Source organism: Mirounga leonina, unplaced genomic scaffold, assembly GCF_011800145.1.
Source record: "Mirounga leonina isolate KUSES-001 unplaced genomic scaffold, KU_Mleo_1.0 Mir_173, whole genome shotgun sequence".
NCBI classification, from domain to species: Eukaryota; Metazoa; Chordata; class Mammalia; order Carnivora; family Phocidae; genus Mirounga; species Mirounga leonina.
The window spans coordinates 20,714,488-20,741,923 of NW_023270447.1; the positions used below are offsets into that span (position 1 = coordinate 20,714,488).

At 34.2% G+C, this 27,436-nt stretch overlaps 1 protein-coding gene across 1 annotated transcript in view; it reads right to left on the minus strand.

Moving 5' to 3' along the window:
* PKN2 (protein kinase N2) overlaps window positions 1–27,436 on the minus strand; it is a 141,080-nt gene that overhangs the window by 68,347 nt on the left and 45,297 nt on the right. Inside the window, exons 3-6 of the mRNA XM_035018111.1 lie at window positions 9,773–9,927; window positions 1,456–1,573; window positions 996–1,141; window positions 694–907 (exon numbers count right to left, since the gene is read on the minus strand). Coding sequence (XP_034874002.1) covers window positions 694–907; window positions 996–1,141; window positions 1,456–1,573; window positions 9,773–9,927 — 633 coding nt within the window. The remainder of the gene's footprint in view (window positions 1–693; window positions 908–995; window positions 1,142–1,455; window positions 1,574–9,772; window positions 9,928–27,436) is intronic.

A 27,436-nucleotide genomic window follows, 5' to 3' on the forward strand; every position in this document is an offset into this window, starting at 1 on the left:
ATAAAATGAAAAGTCTGACCATTCCTCAAAAATATAAACACAAAATTACCACATGACCTGCTAATTATACTCCTGGGTATATACCCAAAATAAGTGAAAACAGACGTTAAAAAAAACCTGAACACAGATGTTCATAACAACACTATTCACAATAGTCAAAAGGTGGAAATAACCCAAACAACCCAAATATCCATCCATTGATGAATGGACAAACAAAACAGTATATATCCATACAATGGAATATTATTTACCATAAAAAGGAATGAAATACTGATATATGCTACAAGAACAAAACTTGAGAACACTAAGTGAAAGAAGCCAGACACAGAGGCCACAAATTATATAATTCTACTTATAGGAAATACCTAGAACAGACAAATCTACACAGAAAATCAACAGTGGTTGCCAGAGGCTGGGGGAATGGGGAGTAACTACTTAATGGGTATGGGGTTTCCTTTTAGGATGATGAAAATGTTCTGGAACTACATAGTGGTGATAGTTACACAACACTGTAAATAAATACTTCTGAATTGTATATTTTAAAATAGCTAAAATAATAAATTTTATGTTATGTGTAACTTATCACAATGTTTTAAAAATCTGTGCATACTTTCTTACTCGTTTATTAACCCAGGACCAGATATACACACAAAAAAATACACCAAAAATAATTAGGAGATGTATGCAACCTACCTGTTAGTGCTGCTGGTTTGGATAGTGTACTATACTGGTTTTGTGTAGATATCATACTTTGACGTGGACTTAGTGTTGGTGATGCAACAAGTGAAAGCTCCTCAATAATAATACTGCTTTTGGGATGATTCTTGGGAAGTTCATTTAATCTTTGTTCTAATGAATACTTTAAAAGGTCCAACTTCTGACTTGATTCATTAAATCTTGCTTGGGCCTTGAATAGGGAAAAGACAACTGTCATCTAAATAATTACATTCTTTGAATAATGTATTTATTAAGTTAAAATATTTATTTAAAATTACTTCTGAAAGTGCTTTTCTGTCTGTTACTTTTCCTGAGCCAAGTAATTTCATTACATTCTTTGCACCTTCTGCTACTGCAAACTCTATCCTAAAATGATGCCTTAATTCTTCCATCCGAAGTTCAAGAGGACTTATGACAGGTTTTGCTAGAGGGGGGAAAAAAAATGCAATTGAACCATTTATTTGGTATTCTCATATGTAGTAATTAAAACTCATGAAAAGAAATGATTTCTTACAACTTAAAAGTTAGTTATTAAGCCAATAAACATACTTAATAGATACAATGGTGAAATAAAAAGCCTTCCATTTTAGCCATCAAAACTCAAAGATAAAAACTAAAGATCAAAAAACATAATGCTTCCTCCTCCTTAACTTTGAACCACTGCTTCTCTCTTACGTAACATTTATTAAGCACCATGCCCATAATAATAAGAATGACAATTTATCTCTATTCCATCACCATTATCAAAAGCCAATTCATTGGTCTGGACTGCCTGAAGAATCTGCATGCGTATCACTTCTATTTTCGTCTTGCTGTCCTGGAGCAATTGCTGAGCTGTGCCATGGAGTTTCCGATCCTATTAAAATAAGTTTGAAAAGGTAAGCAGATGAAAAGACAAAACATTTTCATAGCTTCTAAGTAAGATCAAATGATTATCAGCAAGTGAAAAACAGAGTTAAAAGAACACTGTAAGTAGATATACTTATTTTAAATATAAATATACTTGTAGATACATTTATTTTAAAAAGCCACCAAACTGATAGCGCTATAAATGAGAAAAACTCCATAAGATAATTTGAGAGAAAGCAAGTGAATTTTATTATTGTTTTAAAAAACTCCATATTCACATTTGTAATTTTCTTTTTTTTTTCTGCTTTACACAAAATATAAAGAATTTTCCCATACCATGGTCAATAATTCTCATATTCAGAGGCATTGTGACAGATAGATGCCTCACTTCCTCTCCCAAACTCTTACGGAGTTTCACATATGTTGGCAAATTTTTAAAATAACTAATCCTAGATGGTATCTGTGTTCCTTTAAATCTGATAAAGGAAACAAGAAACAGCATTTGTCAACATTGGTGAGATAATGAGAAAGGTTTCTTGAAATTCTTGAATGTCAAAAAATAAGACCTCAATAAAGCAAGGAAGGAAATTATAGCGAGTAAACTTCTGTTATTTCTTTTAACTTCAAGAAAGGTGAATTAAATGAAATAATGTCACTATCATATCTTAGTTTAGTTCGAATAACAATGAACGTTACTGATGGAGAGTCACAAAAAACTTACCATTTTTGCAATTGTGGTCGGCTAAATTATGATCCACCCAAAGATGTCCATGTCCTAATCGCAGAACCTTGCGAATGTTACCTTACATGGCAAAGGGGAACTAAGACAGCAGATGGAATTAAGGTTGTTAATTGTCCAACCTTAAAATACAGAGATCATTTCCTGGATTATTCAGGTGGACCCAAAGTAATCACAAGGCTCCTTAAATGTGGAAGAGAAGGCAGAAGAGGAGCGCAGAGTTATGTGAGAAGAAATGGACCCATTGCTGTTGACTTCAACGACTGAGAAGAAGAGGGCCATAAGCCAAGAAATGTGGGCAGCCTCTAGATGCTAGAAAGAGCAAGGAAACAAATTCTCCTCTACATCCTCCAGAAGGGAATGCAGCCCTGCCAAATGCCTGATTTCAGCTCACTGAGATCCATGAGACTTCTCAATTACAAAATTGTAAAATAATAAAGTTAGGTTGTTTTAAGCCACTAAATTTATGATGATTTATTGCAGCAGCCATAGAAAACTAAAACAGCAATTTCTTCCAAAAATTTCATATTTAACAAGTAATAGAAGTTAATATCATCTCCTGCTTAGTTATATCAGTTGTCAAAGTCTAGTAGTCTTCAATCCACAAAAAAAGAAATGATAAACAAAACTATGCATCAAGTTAGGAAACATTTATTCACAAGAAAGGCCAATTTTTGCTTATTATTTAAGCATCTCTACTTTTATCACCAAGGCAGTCAGTACTGATTTGGAAATAAAATAGGATACAACCAACCTATATTCTCTGGAAGAGTTCAAGCCTAGAAACTAAGAAATAAGCATCAGGTGTGCAGCATCATTTAAATAAAAACACACACAGTATATTCTAACACTGAATAAAGGGGAGGATGAAGATGTGGGGTGAGAGACAATACTGATATTATATAAGGAAAAAAGAAAGTGAGCTGACATATTTTATGATAAATACCAAACTAGGTTGGTTAATATACAGTGGGAGAAAAAGCAGTTTGCAAATTTATTTTCATATTTTTCTCCCATTTCTTTCCTGCTCCTAAGATCAATTTAAGATCTTCTAGTCAGATTTCATTCTTTATTAAATATTTAGATTTTACACCACCAGAGCTGGGCAATAGAGTTACTATAATTCTCTTAAATATCAATTTACACCATCAAGTACACACACACACACACACACACACACACACACACACACTGTATTTAATTCTGCTTTACCGTTAAAAATACTTGAGTTTGGTGTTCGGCTATGACTAATTATATATGCTTTTAAGAATATACCTATTCACCTTCCAAATTTAAAATGAAAATACTTTATTTTTACTTTAATTCTTCCTTTCCAGTATTAGGTACATTAGACAAACTGAAGATTTGAAATAGCTTTTTTATTTCTTTGAGACCTCATCAGAGGAGGAAAAACTTAGTATTCCAAAGCTCCTAATTTAGTGAGGCAAATATATTTTGCAATCAGATAGACTGGGGGCCAAATCTTAACTGTATTTTTAACCTTGGGTTAGTTACCTATCTTCCACAAGCTTTAGGTTTCTTGCAGAAATTATGTAAATGAAGATACCACTCTCTAAAACATGGAGATTTGTAAGCAATAGATAAAACTAAAATCATATTGCCTAGAACTTGACTGGCATTAAAATGTTCTCTTTTAGAGTAATAAAAATGATTTTATCTTATTTCAATGAAGTCTTAGTATAAATGTATAAATATTAAGCAAACTATATAATACCATGCTTTTCAATTAAGCTACTCCTTTTATTATTTTTATCATCATGTGAGAAGACAGCAGTTCTGTCATTTACTTCTTTGGAAATACTTTCTTAACTATTTCAATTCAACATGCAAAGAAGAGCATTAGTTCATTTTAAAAGATCTGCACAGATGTCGAAGTATGATGGAGGCTTTTAAAACTGACAATGGATATTACCTGTCACAGGCAATTTACAGTTACTACATGTCAGTCTTATGCTTTCCAGCATTCAATAAATGTTTATGGTCAGCTTTATGCTTCTAGGAAATGCAATGGATTTTTTACTGAACACCTAATATATTCAAAGCAAGAAATAGGTAGGTCTAAAGTATATGAATTGGTTTTGAATTACAGAAATACTGGCTTTTATGTTAAGGCTTTGGAAAGATTTTTATGTATGTTAGGTTGAATCATATGAAAATGCCAATATCTGACTAATTTGGAACTAAAAAGATAGCAATTTCATATGGTTCTACTGGTAGTCAGCACTCTACAATGCCTGTTATATTTTGAATGTACAATATTTTTAAATTATAAGTTAAAAAATTTACAATATTTTCCAATTATATAATATTTTGTTTTGTAAAAAGTAACCATTATTGTTCTGAAAGTCATAGTGGGACCATTACAACAAACTACATCACACATGGATTTCAGAAATAAATAAACCAATCATTATCTTTATTTTTCCATCACATATTTATGGCTTACTTTACATGTATTAAATGTGGTCACATCCAGTGAAAATACAAAGATTAATCAGTTAGGATGCTACCTTTAAAAACCTATAATTTTATTGAAGAGGTACAAATAATTATTGTATGTATCAGAATGTTTAAAGTAGCCAAAGAAAATCAAAGCAAGATGGGATCAATTTTAGCTGAGGGAATCCAGAAAGGTTTTATGAGCTGTTAATACAGATGAGACTGGACTATATCAAGACTAGAATATTGAGGTCAGTGAGGCTAAGATAGATGGTTAGATACTTTCAAATGAGAAAAAGGTCTGAAAAGACCTGGGTGCATTTAAAGAGGTTAACAAGAACCCCATATTTTAATAAATAGCTTAGTTTGTCATCTGCATACATCAATGGAAAACATCTCTTCGACATGGCTTATGAAGCCCTCAGATTATTCTGAAAACCAATGGTTACTTAGAGCCATGAAATTTACATTCTAATGTTGATAAAGATGATAAAGAAATTGTGTAAGTTATAATTTCAGGTAGTAGTAATGCAATGAAAGAGATAAGGAGAGACAGGGGCTGATATTTTACACAGGATAGTAGTAAAGAGCTTGCTGAAGTGACTATAACGAAGTGAGAGAAAAAGCCGCATGAAGGGGCGCCTTGGTGGCTCAGATGGTTGAGCGTCTGCCTTCGGCTCAGGTCATGATCCCAGGGTCTTGGGATCGAGTCCTGCATCTGGCTCCCTGCTAGGCGGGGAGCCTGCTTCTCCTTCCCTCCTGCCTCTGTCTCTCTCCCTCTTTCTCTCTGACTCTCATGAATAAATAAATAAAACATTTAAAAAAAAAAAAGCCGCATGAAAAGTACTTGAGAGAAGAGACATCTAGGCAGAGACACAGTAAATGCAAAGCCTCTGAGGTAAGAGTGTGCTTGGTATGTTCAAGAGATAGCAAAAAAGCTGATAGAGCTAGAGTGTGATGAGAGAGAATAAAAGTGTTTGAAAGGATAAAATCAGAAGGTAGCCAGGGTTAAGTCATGCATAAACTTGCAGAGCCACAATAAGGACTCTAGATTTTGTTCTAAGCATGCCAGAAAGCCAACAGAAGGTTCTGAAACAATAGTGTGAAAATATCTGACTTGGCTTTTAAAAGGACAACTCTGGCTATGATGTGTTTGGGGTAGTAATTTTGTCATACAGAATCCAATAACCAGAGTTGTGAAGATGATTTTTACCACCAAACTGAATTCATTACCTCTGTCCCTAAAATGCTCCCCATCGTGAATTACGTATCCTTGTGAAGAGCACCACCATTCACCAATCTGCCTACATAACCAACCTAAGAATCATCTTTGACTCAGCCTTCTTCCTCATATCAAGACACCACATATTTATTCTACCTAAATAGCTTGACTCTGCCTTTTTTGCTTTCACTGTGTTACAAGAGGAATGAAGCATGTTTAACCTGGACTCCTACAAAAGCCTACTTAAACTTGCTGCCTATATATTTGATCCTTCTCTAACTAATTCTTCAAGTCTGAGAAAGATGAATGTGAACTTTCTAAACTTTAAATCTGATCATGTATTTACTCTGCTAAAAGTCTTTCAGTAGCTCCATGTATCTCATAAGATAGGATCTTAACTGCTTAATTTTGTCCAAAGTACTTTACAATCTGGTTTGTCTTTCAATTATGCTATACCTCTCACTATACCTCACTCAAAGCTCTACTGGTGGGGAACAGAAAAAAAAAGTCTTGTTGGATCACCTGGAAGACTTTTCCCAAAAACAAATGTGCTTTTCTGGAGATTGAGATTTGTTCGCCCAAGAGGGCATGGCCTTCCACTGAAGATGACTGCAACTGTTAAAAGTGTATTCTACCTACCTCAGATATATTGGATAAGAAATAAGTTGAGAGTTTCTGCTACAGTCATACAAAAGCACTTCCATTCCCTAGAATAAGCCATGCTATTCAACAGTACCTTATTCTGTATCTGCTGGGTTTACCCACATCATCTTCCCTAGAAAGTAATTCCCTTTTCAATTCCAAATCATCCTTCAAATCTCATATTAAGTAACGATTTCTTCCGGCAGTTAAGTGATTCTTATCCACTGTTTCTTTCTTTTTTTTTTTTTTTTTAAGATTTTATTTAATTTGACAGAGAGATAGAGAGCACAAGCAGGCAGAGTGGCAGGCAGAGGGAGAAGGAGAAGTAGGCTCTCCGCAGAGCAGGGAGCCCGATGCCGGGCTTGATCCCAGGACCTCGGGATCATGACCTGAGCCGAAGGCAGACGCCCAACTGACTGAGCCACTCAGGCACCCCTCTTATACACTGTTTCTAAAGTAACTTGAACATACCACTATTATATATTGTAATTATTTACATATGATACCTCCTTTTTGGATAGTGGAGCTTTTGAAAGTGGGATATTATCTGTTAAGTACCTATTATGTTATAAGGCATTAACTTAATTACATTTATACTCCAGAGCCCATCAAAATTTACTGTTATGTCCTTAACAAATTAATTAATATTCCACATAACTTCAATTTACAATTTTCCCTAATCTCAGAGAGATACACTTTGACCGAGTGAGAGATTTAAAGATGAGAAATGAAAACAAGACCAAATCTAGACAGAAATAACTAGCAGGTCTACCTCAGAGACTATAGCAGCTGGACCTCTACCTGACCCCTTCTCAAATTAATAAATCCCTTAATTAAAAGTAAAAAGCTACTGAGGTGCCTGGGTGGTGCAGTCGGTTGAGCATACGACTCCTGGCTTTGGCTCAGATTGTGATTTCAGAGTCGTGGGACTGAGCCCTGCATTGGGTTCCACACTCAGCACAGTCTGTTAAAGTTTCTCTCTCCCTCTGCCCCACCCCCACTCACTCTTTCTTTCTCAAATAAATAAATCTTAAAAAAAAATAAAAGGCTACTGGAAAATTATCTCTTGTTTTAGTAGGATGCTCATAGTTCCATTCATTTTGGACCTGTGGTTATCATAAGTTATCTATCTGTTTTACTTTTAATATTTCCATAAACCTGTTCAAATTGGGGGTGGAGAGGGGCAATTACAGACCATTTTGAGAATACAGTGAAACCTATGGCCTTCTCATTCATCCATCTATCAGCATACACATTCACTTTTTCTTTAACTTCAAAGGGTTCATAAACCTCTCAATCTAATCCATCAACTGTATTTAAAAAACTTACTCCAGAGGGTGGTAGCTAGATAAATTTAATTTTTTTAAAGATTTATTTATTTAAGAGAGCAAGAGAGCGAGAGAGAGAACGTGCACAGGGAGGGAGAGGGAAAGTCCCAAGCAGACCCTGCTCTTAGAACCTCAGCCGAAACCAAGAGTCAGTGGCAAACCAACTATACCAGCCACGTGCTCTTGAATAAATTTAATTTTAAAACACCCAGCATAATATGATGCATTCACAGTTCCACAACATAGTATTTGCCTTGAAACAAAAAAGTCCAAAATAACATTTGATAAAAACGAAATATGTTCAAAACTAAAAGTCAACACTAAAAATAGTAACACAGAAAAAAACTCTACCACCATGAGTGTTCAAAGTTAATAAAATATGCTATTAAATATCATATAAGCAATATATCAAGTAGAAACAAATATATGTCTCTAAAAATTTAAAAATTCATTTGAAATATGGCATATAATCTAATTTTTATTATTAAGCTTTAAAAATCTTATTTATTAACATATACACATTTCTCTCTTTTCAGTATCTTCCCAGATTTCTTTGGGTGGGTAGGCAGGGTGCATAGCTCCAAGTTAAAATTCTACCCCTGCCCCCTATTTCAAATTCTTAAATAAAACAAAACAAAATCAAAACATAACCTAATAACTTTCATTCTGATATTACTTAGGGAATATCTATTAAAATATGAAAGAAACATTAATTTGCAAAGGCAAGATCTTTAAATTAGTTGAGAATACCAAGGTAAATTTTGTAAGTCCACCTTTCTCAGACTTTTGGGAAATTATAGAACCTTAGATTGGAAAGAACCTTTAAAACAATCTGGTTCAGTGGTCCCCAGCATTTTCTCTTCTACATTATACCACAGAACAAGGACACATTCCTATTAGTAACAACTGCTTCCCATAAAATGATTTTCAATTAGGAATTATATGCCCATTCCAGATTCCCCAAGAAGCCACAGCTCTACTCCAAACAATCACTACCACTAGAATGTCCTGTCTTTCCATTTGTCCTTTCCTAAAAACCTGTCTATAGTGATGGAAAACTTATTAGAGTCTAAATTTTTAAAAAATAACCTTTTTGTTTTAGAACAATTTTAGATTCACAGGAAAGTTGCAAATATGGAGAGTTCCTGTCTACCCTTTACTCATATAGCTAAATTTTTTCTTGATTGATTTTGGTAGGAGTAAGCAATTTTTTAAAAAAATGATTTTATTTATATATTTGTCAGTGAGAGAGAGAGAGCTCACAAACAGTGGGAGCAGCAGGCAGAGGGAGAAGCAGGCTTCCTGCTGAGCAAGGAGCCTGATGTGGGATTTGATTCCAGGACCCTGAGATCATGACCTGAGCTGCAGGCAGATGCTTAACCGATTGAGCCACCCAGGCGCCCCTAAAAATATTATTTTAAAAACTATTTGTTTCTAACTTGCTTTACTATCAATACTTTCAAATTTGGAGGCTAAAATGGTCTTAGAAATCCTAGTAGTACAGTGTTTGAACAGCAAAATCACAGTAAGCACAAAAATGCAAAAACTGTGGTATACACAGACCATGAAAAGGATACTTGTTTACAGTGTAAGAGCTTAAAGAAGATAGAGCACCTTGTTTGATCTCAGCTGTGAGCATGCACATCAGATGACTCACATTTTTTAGCCCTCTGTGCATATCCACGAATGACTGTGAAAGTGCAGAAGTATTGATGTTGGGTTTACAAATAAATTTTATCAGATAGGTGAATTCACACATATGGAATCTGCAAATAATGAGGATTGACTGTATACACGTACATTTATAGTACTTACCTTTGAAGATCCATTTGAATACATTTGTATCATGTTCTCTGCACCTTGTTTTACTTTAAGTTCTATATCCAATTGTTTTTGTAAGGCCATCAATCTATTATTGCTAGTGGAACAACGGGGGTCACTGCTGGGAGTATCTGGAGTCCTTGGGCAATCTGTAAATTAAATAGTATGTTAAAATTACTTACTAGGACCAATTGCTGCTTAAAATTAAAAGTTAATATTCTCAAAAAATAAAGAATTATAAGGTTTGAAATGAGCTTAGAGTCACCTAAATGGAATCTCCTTATGCTTACAGATAATACAAGAATTCAAGCCAAGAAAATGTTCAAGTAGACCTGCAGGATCTTCTGCCAGGGATACATTGAGTCTGAAACTGAATTAGATCATTGTCCCAAGTTTTCCCAACACTATTATGTTTAAATTAAATTAAATAATTTGACTCGTCTATTCAACAACTGAACTAAACCTCTACTTATTACCTGATTGGTTAAAGAAGACAGCATATTTAAACATTATACAGATTCCTCTAAAGTAAATCTTTGTAAACAGAACTAATATAATGTCAGCATTCTTTATAGTAATAACTTAAACATACACATAAAGGATTTCACATTTGTTTTCTACTAGGAGGATGTTCAGTCACAATGGAAAGTGTTTCAAGGATACTGATTGATATCACATTGCTGATGGGGGATATCTAAAACTTCAAGTCCATGGTTTCTCATAAAGCATACAGTGGCACTTCCATTTTAAAATAAAAACAAAAACTTTGAACAGAACCTTCTAATTATTTTGGGTAATCCATTATTGTTAAAATACTTCCACTAATTTTACCGTATAACTAAAATTATTCATATTGAAGTTCATCATTTTGTGTTTTATCTACCCTAGGTCCCTTGCTTATAAAAAAAAACAACTTAGGGGTGCCTGGGTGGCTCAGTTGGTTAAGCTACTGCCTTCGGCTCAGGTCATGATCCTGGAGTCCCTGGATCGAGTCCCACATGAGGCTCCCTGCTCGGCAGGGAGTCTGCTTTCTCCCTCTGACCCTAACCCCTCTCATGTGCTCTCTCTCATTCTCTCTCTCTCAAATAAATAAATAAAATCTTAAAAAACAACAACAACAACAACAACTTAGAAGACTAGGGTACTAGACCTGGTTTAGTTGTAAGTAACTTGGCAATCACTGGAAAATTGTCTAAACTGCAAGTTACTTAACCTTTGTGCTTAAGGGTTAAGTGCAATAAAAGATGGTATGACCAACTGATTTTAATGACTGTTTACATCTGGCTTTATATTCCTTTAAAAAAATTCATGAGTTTAAAAACAATTCAACATAATTTGTTAATTAACTTGCAAAAATACAGGTGCTATGCTAGTTACGGATATAAAATACCATTTTATCATTTACATACTATGTTGCAAAGTGTAAGTCTTGATGTAAGTGCTCTATAAACTCATCAAGCCTCATAAACAGCCCTATAATGAGCACTGCACCCATATTATAGAAAAAGAAAACTAGGGCACAGAGTGGTTAAGAAACTGGCCCAAGGTCATATATCTAGCAAGTCAGTTCCATACCAAAGTCTACCTTGTTAATTGCTGTGCTATGCTGCCTTTTTACCATTTAAAAACCTTGTAAACAACTATACTAGACTCTGCATGTATGCATACTTACATATGTAACAGTATAATTACACACACACAAATATGTATATGTATGCATATTAATCCTTAAAATAACATCTTGAGACAAGATATTATCCACATTTTACACATCAGGAAACAGGCAAAGTCACACAGTTACTAGTTGAGATTCAAATTCAAAAAATGTTTCTATTGTAACTGAATTCCCCACATTGTAATAATCTGCTCCAAAAGCTGATTTTATAGGTGACATATTCTTTTTTTTTTTTTTTTTTAATTTTATCTATTTGACAGAGAGAGAGAGACAGCTAGAGAGGGAACACAAGCAGGGGGAATGGGAGAGGGAGAAGCAGGCTCCTGGCAGAGCAGGGAGCCCGATGCGGGGCTCGATCCCAGGACTCAGACCATGACCTGAGCCAAAGGCAGTAACTTAACCGACTGAGCCACCCAGGTGCCCCTATAGGTGACATAGTCTTATTTAAAAAAAAAAACTAATATTAAGTATAGACAACTTTCCAGATCAGGCTCACAAATGAACTACTTAACATATTGTTATGGACAGAATGTTTATGTCCCCCCAAATGCATATGCTGAAACCATAATGTGATGGTACTGGAGGTGAGACCTCTGGGAGGTAATTAGATCATGAGGATGGTCTCTCTCTGTCATGTAAGGATACAGAGAAAAGATGCTGCCTGCAAACCAGGAAGAAGCCCATTACCAGAACTCTGACCCTGATGGCACCTTGATCTCAGAGTTCCCAGCCTCCAGAACTGTGAGAAATAAATGTCTGTTATTTAAGTCACCCAATATATGGTACTTTGTTGAAGCAGCCTGAACTAAGACATATGTACCATAGTGGTTAAGAGTACCTATGTCTGAATCTCAGTTTTGGAACTGAGATTTAGTACAAACCATATAATAGGGGGTAAGCTACTTAACAGCTCTGTGCCTCATTGTCGTTATTGTTAAACAGTAAAAATAGCATCAAGCTCACAGGGTTATTGCAATTTAATAAATTACATGTAAAGAGCTTAGAAAAGGGCATGGTGCATAGCAAATATTTAATAAACATTAACTAGGAGTAGTCATTGTATGAAGTGTAAGCATATCTCCTGTTGAGTCCATAAATGAATTGCACATCATAGTAATGACTAAAAAGTTAGGCAGACTCAATCTGTGAACAGTTAAGATTTTCTTCTTTCCTTCCTTCCTTTCTTTCTTTTAACATAAATGACACAAGGCTCTTGTAAGAAATTGAAGTCACATAAAATTTGGCATATAAAGTTAATTTATAGTAAGCACATTTAAAAAAAAAAGAACTGGGATGCATTCACAGAAGGCTCTCAGTTGAGAAAAGTATGGAAATGTGTTTTCTGTAAAACAGCTGATCATGTTTAGCCTAGGGTGAGAAAGAGAAATGATTCTTGCCTAAATATTTAAATATTTGTCTATTCACTTACTATTTCCCCACAGGGCAAAGAATTAGAACAAACAGATAAAGGTAGTGAGGATAAAAATTTTTATCACAAAGAGAAATTCCTTACATTTTAAGTTATCTAACAATGAAACAGATTCCTTAAAATGTAATAAAATCCCTTGTCTTTGGAAGCATTTACACAAGGGCTAGATTATAAACTTAAAAAAGCTATATAAGAAATTCTTGCACATCAAAACAGGTTGTACTAAGACACTGAAAGATATACTGATTCTAATAGTCTGTGAATTTGTAATAATATTATAAAATCTAACACTATTTTTATGGAAAAGTATGTCCTCAGTTTTAATAAGAATTATAAGAACATAAGAAATAACATAATGATTAGGGGCCCGGGCTCTGGAGGTCAGAATGCCTGGGTTAAAATCCTGTGGCTACTGCTTATTGGTGTGGTTTTGATCGTATACTTACTTCACATCTCTGTGTTGCAGTTTCCTCAGCCACAAATTGGGGGTTCTTGTGAAGATAAAGCCTGTATAGTGCTTAGGCCAATGTTTAGGATTCAATAAAATTACATGTCAGGGCACAGTTAAGTAGCTGGTATTTCTGCTCATTTAATCTTCAAAGGAACTCACAAAGGTTTGTAATATAACTTCACTTTACAAATAAAAACAACTAAAACTTACAGAGATCAAGTAATTTGCAAAAGTCACAAAAGTGTATGCCAAGGCAGAAATTTAACCTTAGATATGTCTAGTTTTATAAAGCCCACTTTTACTCATTTAGAAATCAGAGAAACACTTTGATGTCCCCTCAGATTTCACCTATTCTTCCTTTTAACAAACTACTTTTCTTCTCTCCAATTTCCTTTCTTATAGGTTATGGTAAATTACAGCATTATAAAACATACGGTTGCCAGTATATTTGTTAAACACTTTTCTTCATGGTAAAACATATTTCAAAACAGGGGTAGCCGGAACTCCCTATTAATGTTCTCGTCTTTCAAAAAGGCAATTTTAAAAACTTCTGAAAGATGAAATTATTTTTCCACTCTAAGAAGATCAAATGTTGAATCTATTAAGTATATACTTTGCCACTTTAAAAAACCATACCCCATGATTAAGACTCATGTCAAATCTCCATTTGCTGTATCTATTTGCTATTATTACCAAACCAGTTTGGGGGGGAGGGGAGAGATTACAGGAATTATTTGTACTTCTAACCATCTAAACATTATCATATAATTTGAAATATAATCTGTTATATAAAATTCAATAACAAGGTTTTAATATGTTTATATATTAGATCAAAAAGGTCCCAAATAAAGTCCCACTTTCATAGCTAGGCATTAAAAGCTTTATGCTGAAGTTAGCTAACTTTCCATTACTGCTTTTTATCAAATTCAATGTTTGCTTTAAAAAAATCTTTTTCTATCCCCCAAAATGCAATGTACTTGTCTTCCTCCATACCACTGTTAACTCAGCTTAGGCATTACCTTTTTCTCCCCTAACCATCCCCCAAGCTGATCAGATCCCCTTTCTAACAATGTCTTCAAAGTATATTTTCTTCCCTCCACTGAAATATATATTACACAGTATTACAATGATTTATTTTCATGTCTGTTTTCCCCGAGACTACAAGTATCTTCATTTAACAATTTTAATAGAATAGTTTAACAGCAAATTGACACAGAAAAATAGCAGACTAGTCCTGAAAAATAAGTAAGTTAAAAAATGAGGTGGAGGGAATAGAAAATGAAAGATTAAAAGGCACAGAGGGCAAAACAAAATCTAAATATATCTTACTGTATTTCAGGAGAAAAAAAGAAAAATGATTCAAAGACATTACGTGAAGAGAAAAATGACAAATTTTTCAGAACTTGTAAGATACCAATCCATGAATTCAAGCTATCCAATCAACTCCAAGCAGATATATATATAGGGGGAAAAGTCCATACCTGGACACATCATGGTAAAACTTCAAAAAATCAAACACAAAATCTTTTTTTTTTTTTTTTTAAGATTTATTTGATAGAGAGTATAAGTAGGCAGAGCAGCATTCAGAGGGAGAGGGAAAAGCAGACTCCCCACTGAGCAAGGAGCCTGATGTGGGGCTCGATCCCAGGACTCTGGGATCACGACCTGAGCTGAAGGCAGACGCTTAACCGACTGAGCCACCCAGGTGCCCCTAGACAAAAAGAAAATCTTAAGAGCAGCCAATGAAAGGGTACCTTTAAATAAGCTACTGTAGACTGACAGCAGACTTTTCAAAAATAGCAATGAAAGCTAGAAGACAGAATGATAGCTTCTTTCTTTTTTTTTTTTTAAAGATTTAATTTATTTATTTGACAGAGAGAGACACAGTGAGAGAGGGAACACAAGCAGGGGGAGTGAGGGGGAGAGAGGGAGAAGCAGGTTTCCCGTGAAGCAGGTAGCCTGATGTGGGGCTTGATCCCAAGACCCTGCGATCATGACCTGAGCCGAAGGCAGATGCTTAACGACTGAGCCACCCAGGCGCCCCCAGAATGATAGTTTCTTTATAAGATATAATTATCAAGCTTGTATTGTAGTTTCAGTGAAAATACCTTGCAAGAATGAAGAAAAAAACTAAAACACTACCAAGATGGAAAGAATGTCACAAACATAAACTCTTAAAAAGAAAACTCTAAAAGTGATACAAATTGATATATCAGAAGAGAAATAGGAATGAAGAGCACAAAAATGTTTTATATGTGAGAAACTGTAAATGACTATATAAAATCAATATAAAAGTCATGTAAGGGTTTTAAGAAAGCTAGAATAAAAAATAAGGCAACAACAATAAAAAGTCAAGATATGGGTAAGTGGAGGCATCCTAAGGCCTCTGAATTGTATGGAGATGAGTAACAACAGTGATTAACAGTAGTCTTTGATAAGCATGCATTTTATACTGTCCAAATTAACTAAAATTTCCAAAATAATTGACTGATGTTTAAAAATACTATAAAAATGCCAAGAAAGAAGAGAGAAAGAAACATTGAAAGCACAAAATATAAACCCAAATGTATCAGTAATTATTTAAATATAATGGACTAATGATCTAGGTAAAAGACAAAAGATCTTACACTGATTAAAAGATTTGTCTGGGTAAAAACGAATACAACTAAATGTAACTATGTATTATTTACAAAAGACATATCTAAAACATAGTAATATAGAAAAGCTGAAAGTAAAAGAGTAGAAAAAAGATATTCCATGCAATCAATAATCCCAAACCCCAAACTATATTTATAACAGGCAAAAGACACTTTCAGCACAAAAATTACTGGAGATAAGGAATTCATTTCATAGCAACAGAAGGTTCAAGTCACCTTCTATTGAAAAGATAATTCTAAATTTGTAGGTCCTCAAAAATATGGCCACAAAAGAAAGCAAAAGTTGACAGAATTAAAAAGAAAACAGCAACTCTACATTCCGCTAAGTATTAACAATGTTTTTAGTAATTAATAGAATAAGTAGACACAAATCCAGGTAAGGATGCAGATTTTAACACCACAGTTAAATGCTTAACCTATAAACATACTAAGAATAACACCCAGTAACTGGAGAATATGCATTATTTTTTTTGGCACACACAGAACATAAAGCAAGTCTCAGCAAATTTCAAGGGACCACAGGGTAATTAATAAAAAAAAAAATCAATAAATAAAGGATAACTGGAAAGTCCTCATGTTTAATAAATAAAAAATACACTTTTAACCTAGTTCATGAGACAATACAGACATAATGAAAATGAGAAAATATCTCAAACTGATCAAAACTTTAGGTGATATCAGCATCATGGTGTCATAGATGTTCCTCCTTTTTGTACCCCCCCCCCAACTTTTAACAATAAATTAGACATCCATCTATAAACAAAAGTGCCTTTGTGGAATTTGTGGTATCCAACACCAGGCCAAAGGACCTGGGAGCAGTCTTGTCCACATTAGCATTCAGTAATAGGCAGACAAATCTTGGTATCTCAATGTAAATCAAAGACTTAAACGTAAGACCTGATACCATAAAACTCTTGCAAGAAAATGTAGGAAAGAGCCCTTGACAATGGTCTTGGCAATAGTTTTTTGGATATAACACCAAAAGCACAAACAACAAAAGCAAAAATAAACTCAATCTGTTCTGCACAGCAAAAAACAATCAAGAAAATGAAAAGCAATATACAGAATGGGAGAAAATATTTGCAAGTCATCTATCTAATAAGGGGTTAATATCCAAAGTATATAAAGAACCCACACAACTCAAGCAAAAAAAGAAAAAAAATCTGATTAAAAATGGGTAGAGGAAATAAATAAACATTTTTTCAAAAGACATTCAATCATCAAGAAGACAAGAGTAACAAGTGTCCTTGAAGGCTGTGAAGATACAGGAACCCATGTATGGGAATGTAAACTGGTTTAGCTATTATGGAAAATAGTATGAAGGTTCCTCAAAAAATTAAAAATAGAACTACCACCTGATTCAGCAATGCCACTCCTGGGTATATATTTAAAGGAAATAAAACCATATCCAAAAGATATACGCACTCCCACGTTTACTGAAGCATTTACTTACAATAGTCAAGATCTGAAAATAACCTAAAGATCCATCAATAGTAGTTTGGATAAAGATGTGGGGTGTGTCTGTATGTATGTATATATGTATACACACATACACAAAATGGAATATGTATTATTCAGCCATTTGTGACATGGATCTTGAGGGCAAAATGCTAAGTGAGGTAAGTCAGACCCAGGAAGACAAATACTGTATGATATCACTTATATGTGGAATCTAAAAAAGCTGAGATATCATAAAACAGAATGTAGAATGATGGTTACCAGATGCTGGGGGTGGGAAAATTGAGGATGTGTTGTTTAAGGGTACAAACTTGGAACTGATAAATAGGTCCTAGAGATCTAAAGCACAGCAGAGTGATTATAAACAACAATGTTGTATTATAAACATCAGAGGTACTAAGAGACTAGATCTTAATTGTTCCCACCACAAAAAAAGATGACAATGATGTGGTGTCAGCTAATGCTATGGTGGTAATCATACTGCAATATATAAATGTATCAAACCAACATGCTGTAAACTTAAACTTAGACAGTGTTACATGTCAATTATATATCAAGAAAAATAAATTTTAAAAATTTTACATATGGAAAATGCAGTTAAGCAATACTGAGAGGATATTTGTAACCCTGAAAACATGTATTAGGGAAGAGAATAAATTTAAAGTTCTAACCATCTGTCTCAAGTTAGTCTAAAAAAAAAATAGCCAAGTCATTCCAAAGAGAACAAGAGAAAGGAAGTACTGAAGATTAGGGTAGAGATTAACAAAATAAAATCAAATACACAAACGAAAGGATCAGTAAAGTCTTTTTTTAATTTTTTGTGAAGGGGCAGAATAATAACAAGAGAAATCTTAGAAAAGTGGTCAAGGAAGACAAATGGAGAACATACCAATATGAGGAATGAAAGAGGGAATGTTACTACAGATATATGCTGACTTTAAATGGATAACATCGTAAGTTATGTCAATAAATTTGAAAATTATATTAAATGGAGAACATCTGAAGGAATTAATTTCACCAAAAGTAATTTTTTTAAAAGATAATTACCTGTAAAATTTAAAGTGCTGGTGCATCTGTGTGGCTCAGTAGGTTAAACATCTAACTCTTGATTTCTGCTCAGGTCATGATCTCAGGGTTGTGAAATCAAGCCCGGCATCGGACTCCATGCTGGGCATGGAGCCTATTTAAGATTCTCTCTCTTCCTCTGCCTCTCCCTCCCACCCCCACTCTAAAAAAACAAAAAAACAAAAAAAGTGCTATGAGATAGCTAAAATAAAGAGTTAGAAAATATTTGCAATTGTAAGTACTAACTTCATACTCCGTGCTCAATCTCTTCTCTTGCTTAAAATAAGAGGCAAGTTAAGGGGGAAAACAAATAAAATTTTTCAGTCTCACTTGGAGAAGGCAGTACATGGCGCATGTGACCCAATTCCAGGGCAGATATGAGTAGACATCTGTAGCTTTGTTTTTCGGAGAATGCTTTTGCTTTTTTGATAAAGAGAGACTTGCTAAGCTCTCATCAATAATAAGAATCCAAGAAAATGCTGTGGGGGGAAACCTACAAAGTGGGCAATGAAATCAGAAAAAACCTAATTAAAGACAGACAGCTCATAAGGTGCCATCCATAACGGCTGAATTATTTGTTGACTTGCCTTTGGCTTGGGATGACTGTGGGAAAGGAGAATGGATAACCTTTAAATATTCCTACTGCCCTCATCTAGGTTTGACACAGGAAATCATACTATCTATATGGTGCCCAAAATTTATTTTAATGGGCCCCAAGTTGATGCTTCCAGGCATCTTACCAAAAGAAATGCAAATCCTCTTTGAAAAAATTCAGACCTAGAGGCACCTGGGTGGCGCAGTCAGTTGGATGACCTCTTGGTTTTGCCTCAGGTTGTGATCTTAGGGTCTTGGGATTAGGCCCATGTCAGGCTCCGTGCTCAGCGCAGAGTCTGCTTGAGATTCTCTCTCCTTCCCTCTGCCCCTCCCCCTTCTGTGTTCTCTCTAAAATAAATCTATAAATAAATAAATAAATTCAGACCTAAAAGAATTCCCACAGATAAAGTTCCAGTGAAAATGTGCACACGATTAGAAATCACAAAGCTCAGGTAGAAAAAAAATTCCCCCTGAGTGAAGAAAAAAGCTACAGGAGTAGCACTGCAAAAATTTCACTTATTGTCATTATCTTATACAGAATGGAAAAGTATATTTAATACATAAAACTCAACATAAAGGGTATCAAAAGAATGACCAGGACAAGAGACTATCAAAATTTTGCCAAGATTAACAAAACAGAACTTTTAGTAAAAAATATGTAACAGAAATTAGAAATACAATATATGTGCTCTAGAGCAAACTGGACACAGGTAGAGTATTAGAGAAATGGAGATAGATCTGAAGAAATTATCATGCATCTAATTGGAGTTCCAAAATCAAAGAGTAGAGGGAATATAGGAGGTGCAATATACATAAAAGCCAAAAACCAAAAAACAACAACAAAAAAAACCACAAAAAAAACAAACCAGGGGCTAAGAACTTCCCATAGTTGATAAAATATGCAAATCTCAGATTCAGGAAAGTAGAATGAGAAAAAAAAGGAAAATGATAAACATGGGTAATTAAAAACCAACAATGACTACATAAAATAATTAGATCTAATTTGTGGAACTGAAGATAAAATGATAGAACTAGAATATCAACAACAATGGCATATAAATTAAGTGGAGTTAAGCAGATTGAAGTTCTAATAATCTAACTTTGTTGTATGGTATGGGAAGAAGGAAAACCATTCAGAGTCTAGTTGATAAACAGAAACCAAGTTAGATATTTTCAACAAAGGGAATTTAACACAGAGAACTGATTATATCATATATATCCAGGTATTATGCAAAGGATGAGGGACAAAATAGTAACAAAATTAAAGAGCTTAGTCAGGTGTACTGCTTTGGAAGTCATCAGAAAACATGATGTGGTTAAAATATCCCTAGGGTTGAGATTTTTCAGAGACCAAACAATGAGTAAAAACTGAATTTGTTAGTATTTCCAACAATGTATAGAGCAATAGATATGCTGTTTTTGGTGTTTTCAGTATTTTTTCTAAAACCACAACTGAGTAGTTGGCTTCCAAGATGAATGAGAGTTCTAGAACATAGGAGCAATCCATATGCTTAAAGGTTCCAGATTACTTAAGGTCTAGCCTTAAACTGGTTCCTTGATTCTTTTGGAGGTATACAGTAATGTAGCTGACCTCGAGTCTTCCCAGGCCCAAGAAAGCTTCCTCAGATTTATCTCCAACAAGAGGTTTCATGTTCAGAATTAGAAGAGCTTAGGTGCTCATAATTGACCTTTCATCAAGCTATTAAAACACCTTATTCACGGGGCACCTGGGTGGCTCAGTCGTTAAGCGTCTGCCTTCGGCTCAGGTCATGATTCCAGAGTCCTGGGATCGAGCCCCGCATCAGGCTCCCTGCTCGGTGGGGAGCCTGCTTCTCCCTCTCCCACTCCCACTGCTTGTGTTCCCTCTCTCGCTGTGTCTCTCTCTGTCAAATAAATAAAATCTTAAAAACAAAAAACAAAAAACAAAAAAACACCTTATTCACAAAACACCCTAAAAAGGGCATATATAGTCCATCCTCCAGGTTATATAAATGAGAAAAACAAGTCCTGGAGGGGATGCAAGTGGTATGTAACCATACAACTAAATAATGGTCCAACCTGGATTAGATCTCAGATCATATAATCTTTGATCTTTATTTTATACCCAGCTGACTCCCAGTACACAATATTCGTGAAATGGTACTTGTATAGCCAGCATGTCTGCTTATGAAACAAGGACTATTTATTTACTGCATTAAAAAAAAATACAAGAGGAAATATAGTTGAAGTGAACCTAGTCACATTTAAATTAATCAAAGTAATATGCTGAAGCACTAGCTTACTATTTATCTCCTTCACAAACTTCCATCTAAAGTCTTAGCTACTGTTCACTTGCCAATATTCTGGTTTTCACTTGGTACTTATAAATTGATATTTTAAGAATAAACTGCTCCCAGGACGCCTCGGTGGCTCAGTAGGTTAAGCATCTGCCTTCAGTTCAGGTCATGATCCCAGAGTTCTGGGATCGAGTTCCGCATCCGGCTCCCTGCTCAGCTGGGAGTCTGCTTCTCCCTCTGCCTCTGCCTGCCGCCTCCCCTGCTTGTACACTCTCTCTCTGACAAATAAATCTTAAAAAAAAAAAAACAAAAAAAAAACAACTGCTCCAGAATCTTGCCATGTGTTAGTTATATTGTTTATATCTCCCCCCAAATTGAGCTTTTGTGTTTAAAAGATATGCTTACCATATATAGCCATCTGAACCTGCTCAGACTATAATGAATGCTCACTTATTATTAATGGATGCTTAATCAATTATTTTGTGTACTCAGGATGACCTCTGGCATAGGTCATCAACTAAAGTAATGTTGCTGAAATCTTCTATAACTAGTACAACCTCAGGTTTAGCTTTCTTAATATTTTACAAAAATTGCATAGTTAAGATTGTGGGCTGTAACATTATTTAAGGTTAAATAAGCAACTTAGGCATTAAAAATTTCAGAACTGCTTGTATCTATTACATCTTAGTGTTTGAAAACTGCACACTGTATCTCCTGGTAGAGAAGACTTCTTTATTCTGTACCTAGGGCATGCACAGTTCTTCCATAAATTCTCCTAAAGATGGTGCTACTTTATTTTTCTTCTTTCCTACCTCTGATTACAGTACTGTGTATCATCAACTACTATACACCTGTTAGACTGGTTAAAAAATATATTAACAATACCAAGTGCTGGAGAGGATGTGGAACAACTAGAGCTCTCATATATTCCTGATGAGAATGAAAAATGATACAGCCACTCTCGAAAACATTTTAGGAGTTTGTTTTTTTTTAATTTCTTTTTTTATTTCAATTAGTTACCATATATGGTAAAATTGGTTTCAGGTATAGAATTTAGTAATTCATCCCTTACATATAATACCCAGTGCTCATCATAACAAGTGCTCTCCTTAATACCCATCACCCATTTAGCCCATCCCCAGCCCACCTCCTTCCATCAACTCTGTTTGTTCTCTATAGTTAAGAGTCACTTATAGTTTGCTTCCCTCTTTCCCCTTCCTCTATGTTCATGTTTTGTTTCTTATAATGTTAAACATACTCTAACATATGACTTAACAATCACACTCCTAAGTATTTACTAAAGTGAACTAAAAACATGTTCACACAAAAACCTGTTAATAGGTAGTTACACAGCAGCTTTACTGATAACCGATAACAACTGGAAAAACCACCTTAAAGCTCTTGGTTAATGGATAAACAAGTGGTGGTACATCTATATAACAGACTTACTACTCAGCAGTAAAAAAGAATCAACTATTGATAAATGCAAAACCTGGATGAACCTCAAAATGCAATTCTCTGAAAGTCAGTCTCAAAAGATTACATGCTTTATGATTTCATTTATATGACATTCTTGAAAAGCAAACAATTGTGACAGAGAATTGACCAACAGTTGCCAGTGGATATGGAATGGGGAGAGGGTGTGACTACAAAGAAACAGCCCTGTTCCTTTTTCTGATTGTGGTGGTTAGATAAACCTGGCATTTATTAAAATTTATGAAATGGTTTACCAAAAAAGAATCAATTTTACTGTGTATTAGCTTTTTAAAAAAAGAAAGTGTTAGGAATCTATGAATTATGTAATCTCATGATTTTAAAGATGAGGAAACAAATCCAGGGGTATTAAAAGTGACTTGCTAATTAATGATCACAATTACTCAATGGCAATCCTCTCATTAAGAATTCAAAACTTAATACAAAGTATGGTTTACCTCAAAATGAGAAATTCAGTCAGAAATAAAAAATATGTAGAATTATGTAACAAACCAGGCCACAGATTTCACACTTATATTTTAATATATATAAAATTCAACCATAATTTCTATGCCATATTTAGGTGGATAGGCCAAGAATAAAAAAAATTAAATTCTTACTTCCATTCAAGAAAGACTTCATAAACTGCACCTTAGTCATTAAGAAAGAAAACTCCTTCAATTTAGTTATTATATCCAGAATTTAGCAGAATTTCTAAGGTTACCTCTGAAAAACTCCAGTATTATTAGTTGTATCCTAAATCAATTATTTCCCTTCTGGATAGTCTAGATATTAAAGAAAATATCCACTACTTCAACAGGTAAAAATCAGTCTAAGTTTGGTGGAACATGAGAAAATGGAAATAGGAAGAGGTATAAGAAAAGGAAATAAGATGAAAACAGAGGGGCTTGTACTATACAAATTACTAGCTATACTTAATAAAATATGAGATATTTTCTTACCCTCTTTTTTAAAAATTTTATTATGTTATGTTAATCACCATACATTACATCATTAGTTTTTGATGTAGTGTTCCATGATTCATTGTTTGCGTATAACACCCAGTGCTCCATTCAATATGTGCCCTCTTTAATACCCATCACCAGGCTAACCCCTCTCCCCACTCCCCTCCCCTCTAGAACCCTCAGTTTGTTTCTCAGAGTCCATAGTCTCTCATGGTTCGTCTTCTTACCCTCTTCTTTAGGGATGATACACAAAAGTTTAATATTCAGGATCCTGGTTCTTTCCCAGATATTTCCTTTTGAGTCTCAGGTGTCAACTAAGACTGATTACCACTCCACTTTACAGAGATTCAATAATCTTTTTCATAAGGTGCATTCAGCCTCATCTAACCATATCTTCATAATTTCCATGTGGGGTGATAATACCAATGAGACTATCTTAAAGTATATAGAAAGTAAACAGGGCATAGGCATGAAGAAAATATCAAAAATATTAATTTCTTGCTACTCTTAAGAATAAATGAACAATCATACATTCCACCAATAACAGTCCCAAATGATCAGATCTTGATATTATAATATGCAACAGAGAGTTTTAAAAGTCTTGAAGTTTATCTGATAAAAATCCTTATTTTTACAAATAAGAAACTAAAGGTTAATAGAGTTAATTATTACAAAGGTGAATTAAGAGCAGACCTCCTATTTACATAGTAATTATTCATACAATGCAGACTTAAATTTTGTCCCTCTTTCCTTAAGTCATTCTGCTTGCATATCCCCAAGATGAGAAGAATTAGCTAAACACTTGTTATTAATCCACATACTTTAGAGAACTGGAAGCAAAGAACCATGTCCTTGAATCTTCTTGTCAAATCTAATCTAAAATAAGTGATTTTGTTTACCTTAATATACAATATAAAAACATACAATTTTATGGCAATCTAACCTAAAATTAATGTTGAACTACCTTTAATCCTGTGTTGTTGTTGCTTTTACTGCTGTTAAGTAAGTAATGAGGAAAAAAGAAAAAAAAAAAGCTTATTACCAAGTTGTGTGACTATGCCATTTGCAAAGAGAAGTATTTTTTTTAATAAACTCAAATTTTAACAAAATTGTCAAGTTTATTCCACACACAAACTTAAGTATTAAGAAGTCACAGTAAGAAAGTTACACTTCACGTAATTTTTGCCCTGCAATTATCTGAAAATCCAAGATTAAAAATGATAGTAGAGGGGCGCCTGGGTGGCTCAGTCAGTAAAGCATCTGACTCTTGATTTTGGCTAACGTCATAATCTCAGGGTTGTGAGACTGAGCCCCGCATTGGGCTCTGCGCTGGGCTTGGAGCCTGCTTAAGATTCTCTCTCCCCCTCTCCGTCTGACCCTACCTGCCCTCTCACAACTGGCTCACATGCTCTAAAAAAAAATAAAATTAAATAAATAAATAAATAAATAAATAAGAAAGAAAGAAAGAAACAAAGATCAATAAAGAAAATTTCTGATTTAATTTAAAACTTTTATTCAAGGCTTTGTTCCCCATGTTGTTAAATTTCTAAAGTACTATGATAAAATCTATTTTGGTATTCATTATAAGAACTAATACAAGATTTTTATTTGCTGGTTTCTTTTTATTTTTTTGAGATCTACAACTAACCAGCTACTATGTTTCAGGCTCTATGATAAGCCTTGAGAACAGGTGAATAAAAACGTGTCCTTACCTTCAAGGAGCATGTGGTTTAGTGTTTAAACATGTACAGTAGTAAATTATGATGCAACATGATACAATAATGAATGTACAAAGTAGAACAAAGAAAGATAATCAGAGAAAGTCAGGAAAGATTTCACAGTGATATCCGAATTGGCTTTGAGAAAGAAAAAGAATTTGTTAGTAGGATCCCAGGTCATTTCTTTATATGAAACTCTAGGAAAGACAAACTTATACAAGGTAGACCAGTGGTTGCCTAAAGCCAGGGATGCAGACTGGAGACTGAGAATTAATGTATACAAGAGGACCACTGAAGTGATGGAAATGTTCAGAATCCACTGGTTGTAGTGAAAGTTACCTGGGTACATCCATTTGTTAAAACTCATCAAATCATATACTTAAATGTACATTTATCATATGTAATTTATACTTCAGTAAAGTTGATTTTTTAAAAGGGACTAGGGAAACCAAATGGGCCACTCTGTGTGTGGCAAAAACTCTCAATATTCCAATTACAAGGTAGTTATCAGTATTCTGTGAGGAAAAAAATGTTTTCTCTAAATAAACAGAGTTTAAAGCTCCAGCACCATTTCTTATTTTAGACTTCTCCTAAGGAAGTAATGGGCAAAAAATGCAGAGCTCGGCAGAGTTCCAATAAGAACAGGCTATTTCTAAGTTTACATGATATTGCTAAGAAAAGCATTTTCATAACATGAATTTCCATTTATATGTAATTATTGAATGTGTGGGTAAGAGAATACTAGATGAGTTGAAGAGTTCCTAGCTAACTTTGTTATTCTGGGAAAATTAATTCTCATCTTTGGGATTATTTCAGTTCTAAAACAAGAAGACTGGTTTCTCTATGATTTCTGTCATTTTTAAGATTCAACTCTTCTTACAAGGTTGAAATCTCTATATAGAGAGTCTCCAAATGAAATCCCTAAGGTAAGGCCCAGATGTGGAAATTGATGCATTAAAATAAGTTTTATTAAGTACACTAAATATCTGAAGTATCTTACCCAATATTTTAGATTGGTAATTTCAGGTTCTTAGTCACATTTACGTATTTTCTTAATCAAATTTAATTTTGCTTATATCTGTTATTTCTTATTAGCTAATCTCACAGGTTCTTCTAAAATGTCTACGGTGTTGGATACATTACTGTACATATACCACTCCTTTTCTCTGTGAATGAAGACACTGAAGGTTATAAAGATTACAAACCTTGCTCAAAATATCATCTTTGCAAAGACAAAACTATTAGACAAGTGTGTCTTATAGGATTTTTTTAAGTAAAAAGTTCTAGAAAGAAGGCATATATAAATGGATAAATATTGGTACAAACATGGAAATTTTTCTTCTGGAAGGATATACAACAAAAAGTTAGTAATGCTACCTTTAAGGAGAGAGCCTAGGTGGAGAGAGGTAGTTTTTCTATTTTTACTTTCTGTATCACTGAAAAATTTCCAACATGAACATTTGTTAATTCCATTGTTTAAAAATCTTAGGTTAGACTTATGGGTTATATTTTTTTCTTTTCTATATTTAAGAAAAAAAGTAATGTTTGGTTTTTAAAATTTTTCTTCTTCTTCTTTTTCAAACAATAAGCCTGGTGGCTTAGTTGTTAATTCAGTTGCTTAGAGCACACAGAACAAAGGTCATAGGTTTGATTAATTACTTTTTCAAAGAATAAAAATATCCCTCGGTCACAGAATACATTTTTAACTTTCAAAAGTCATCTGGCAAACTCGTGTTGCTGGTCAAAAGGATGAATCAGGTAAGAGCATGTGGTTGACTCAATACAGAACATTAATCTTGGAAAATAACTCTTAAGTGATGTCTTACTGACAGAGGGTAAGAGAGTAGACAGCAGTGTTACTCATCTCTAAGTAAATGTTTCAATTTTCATATCCATC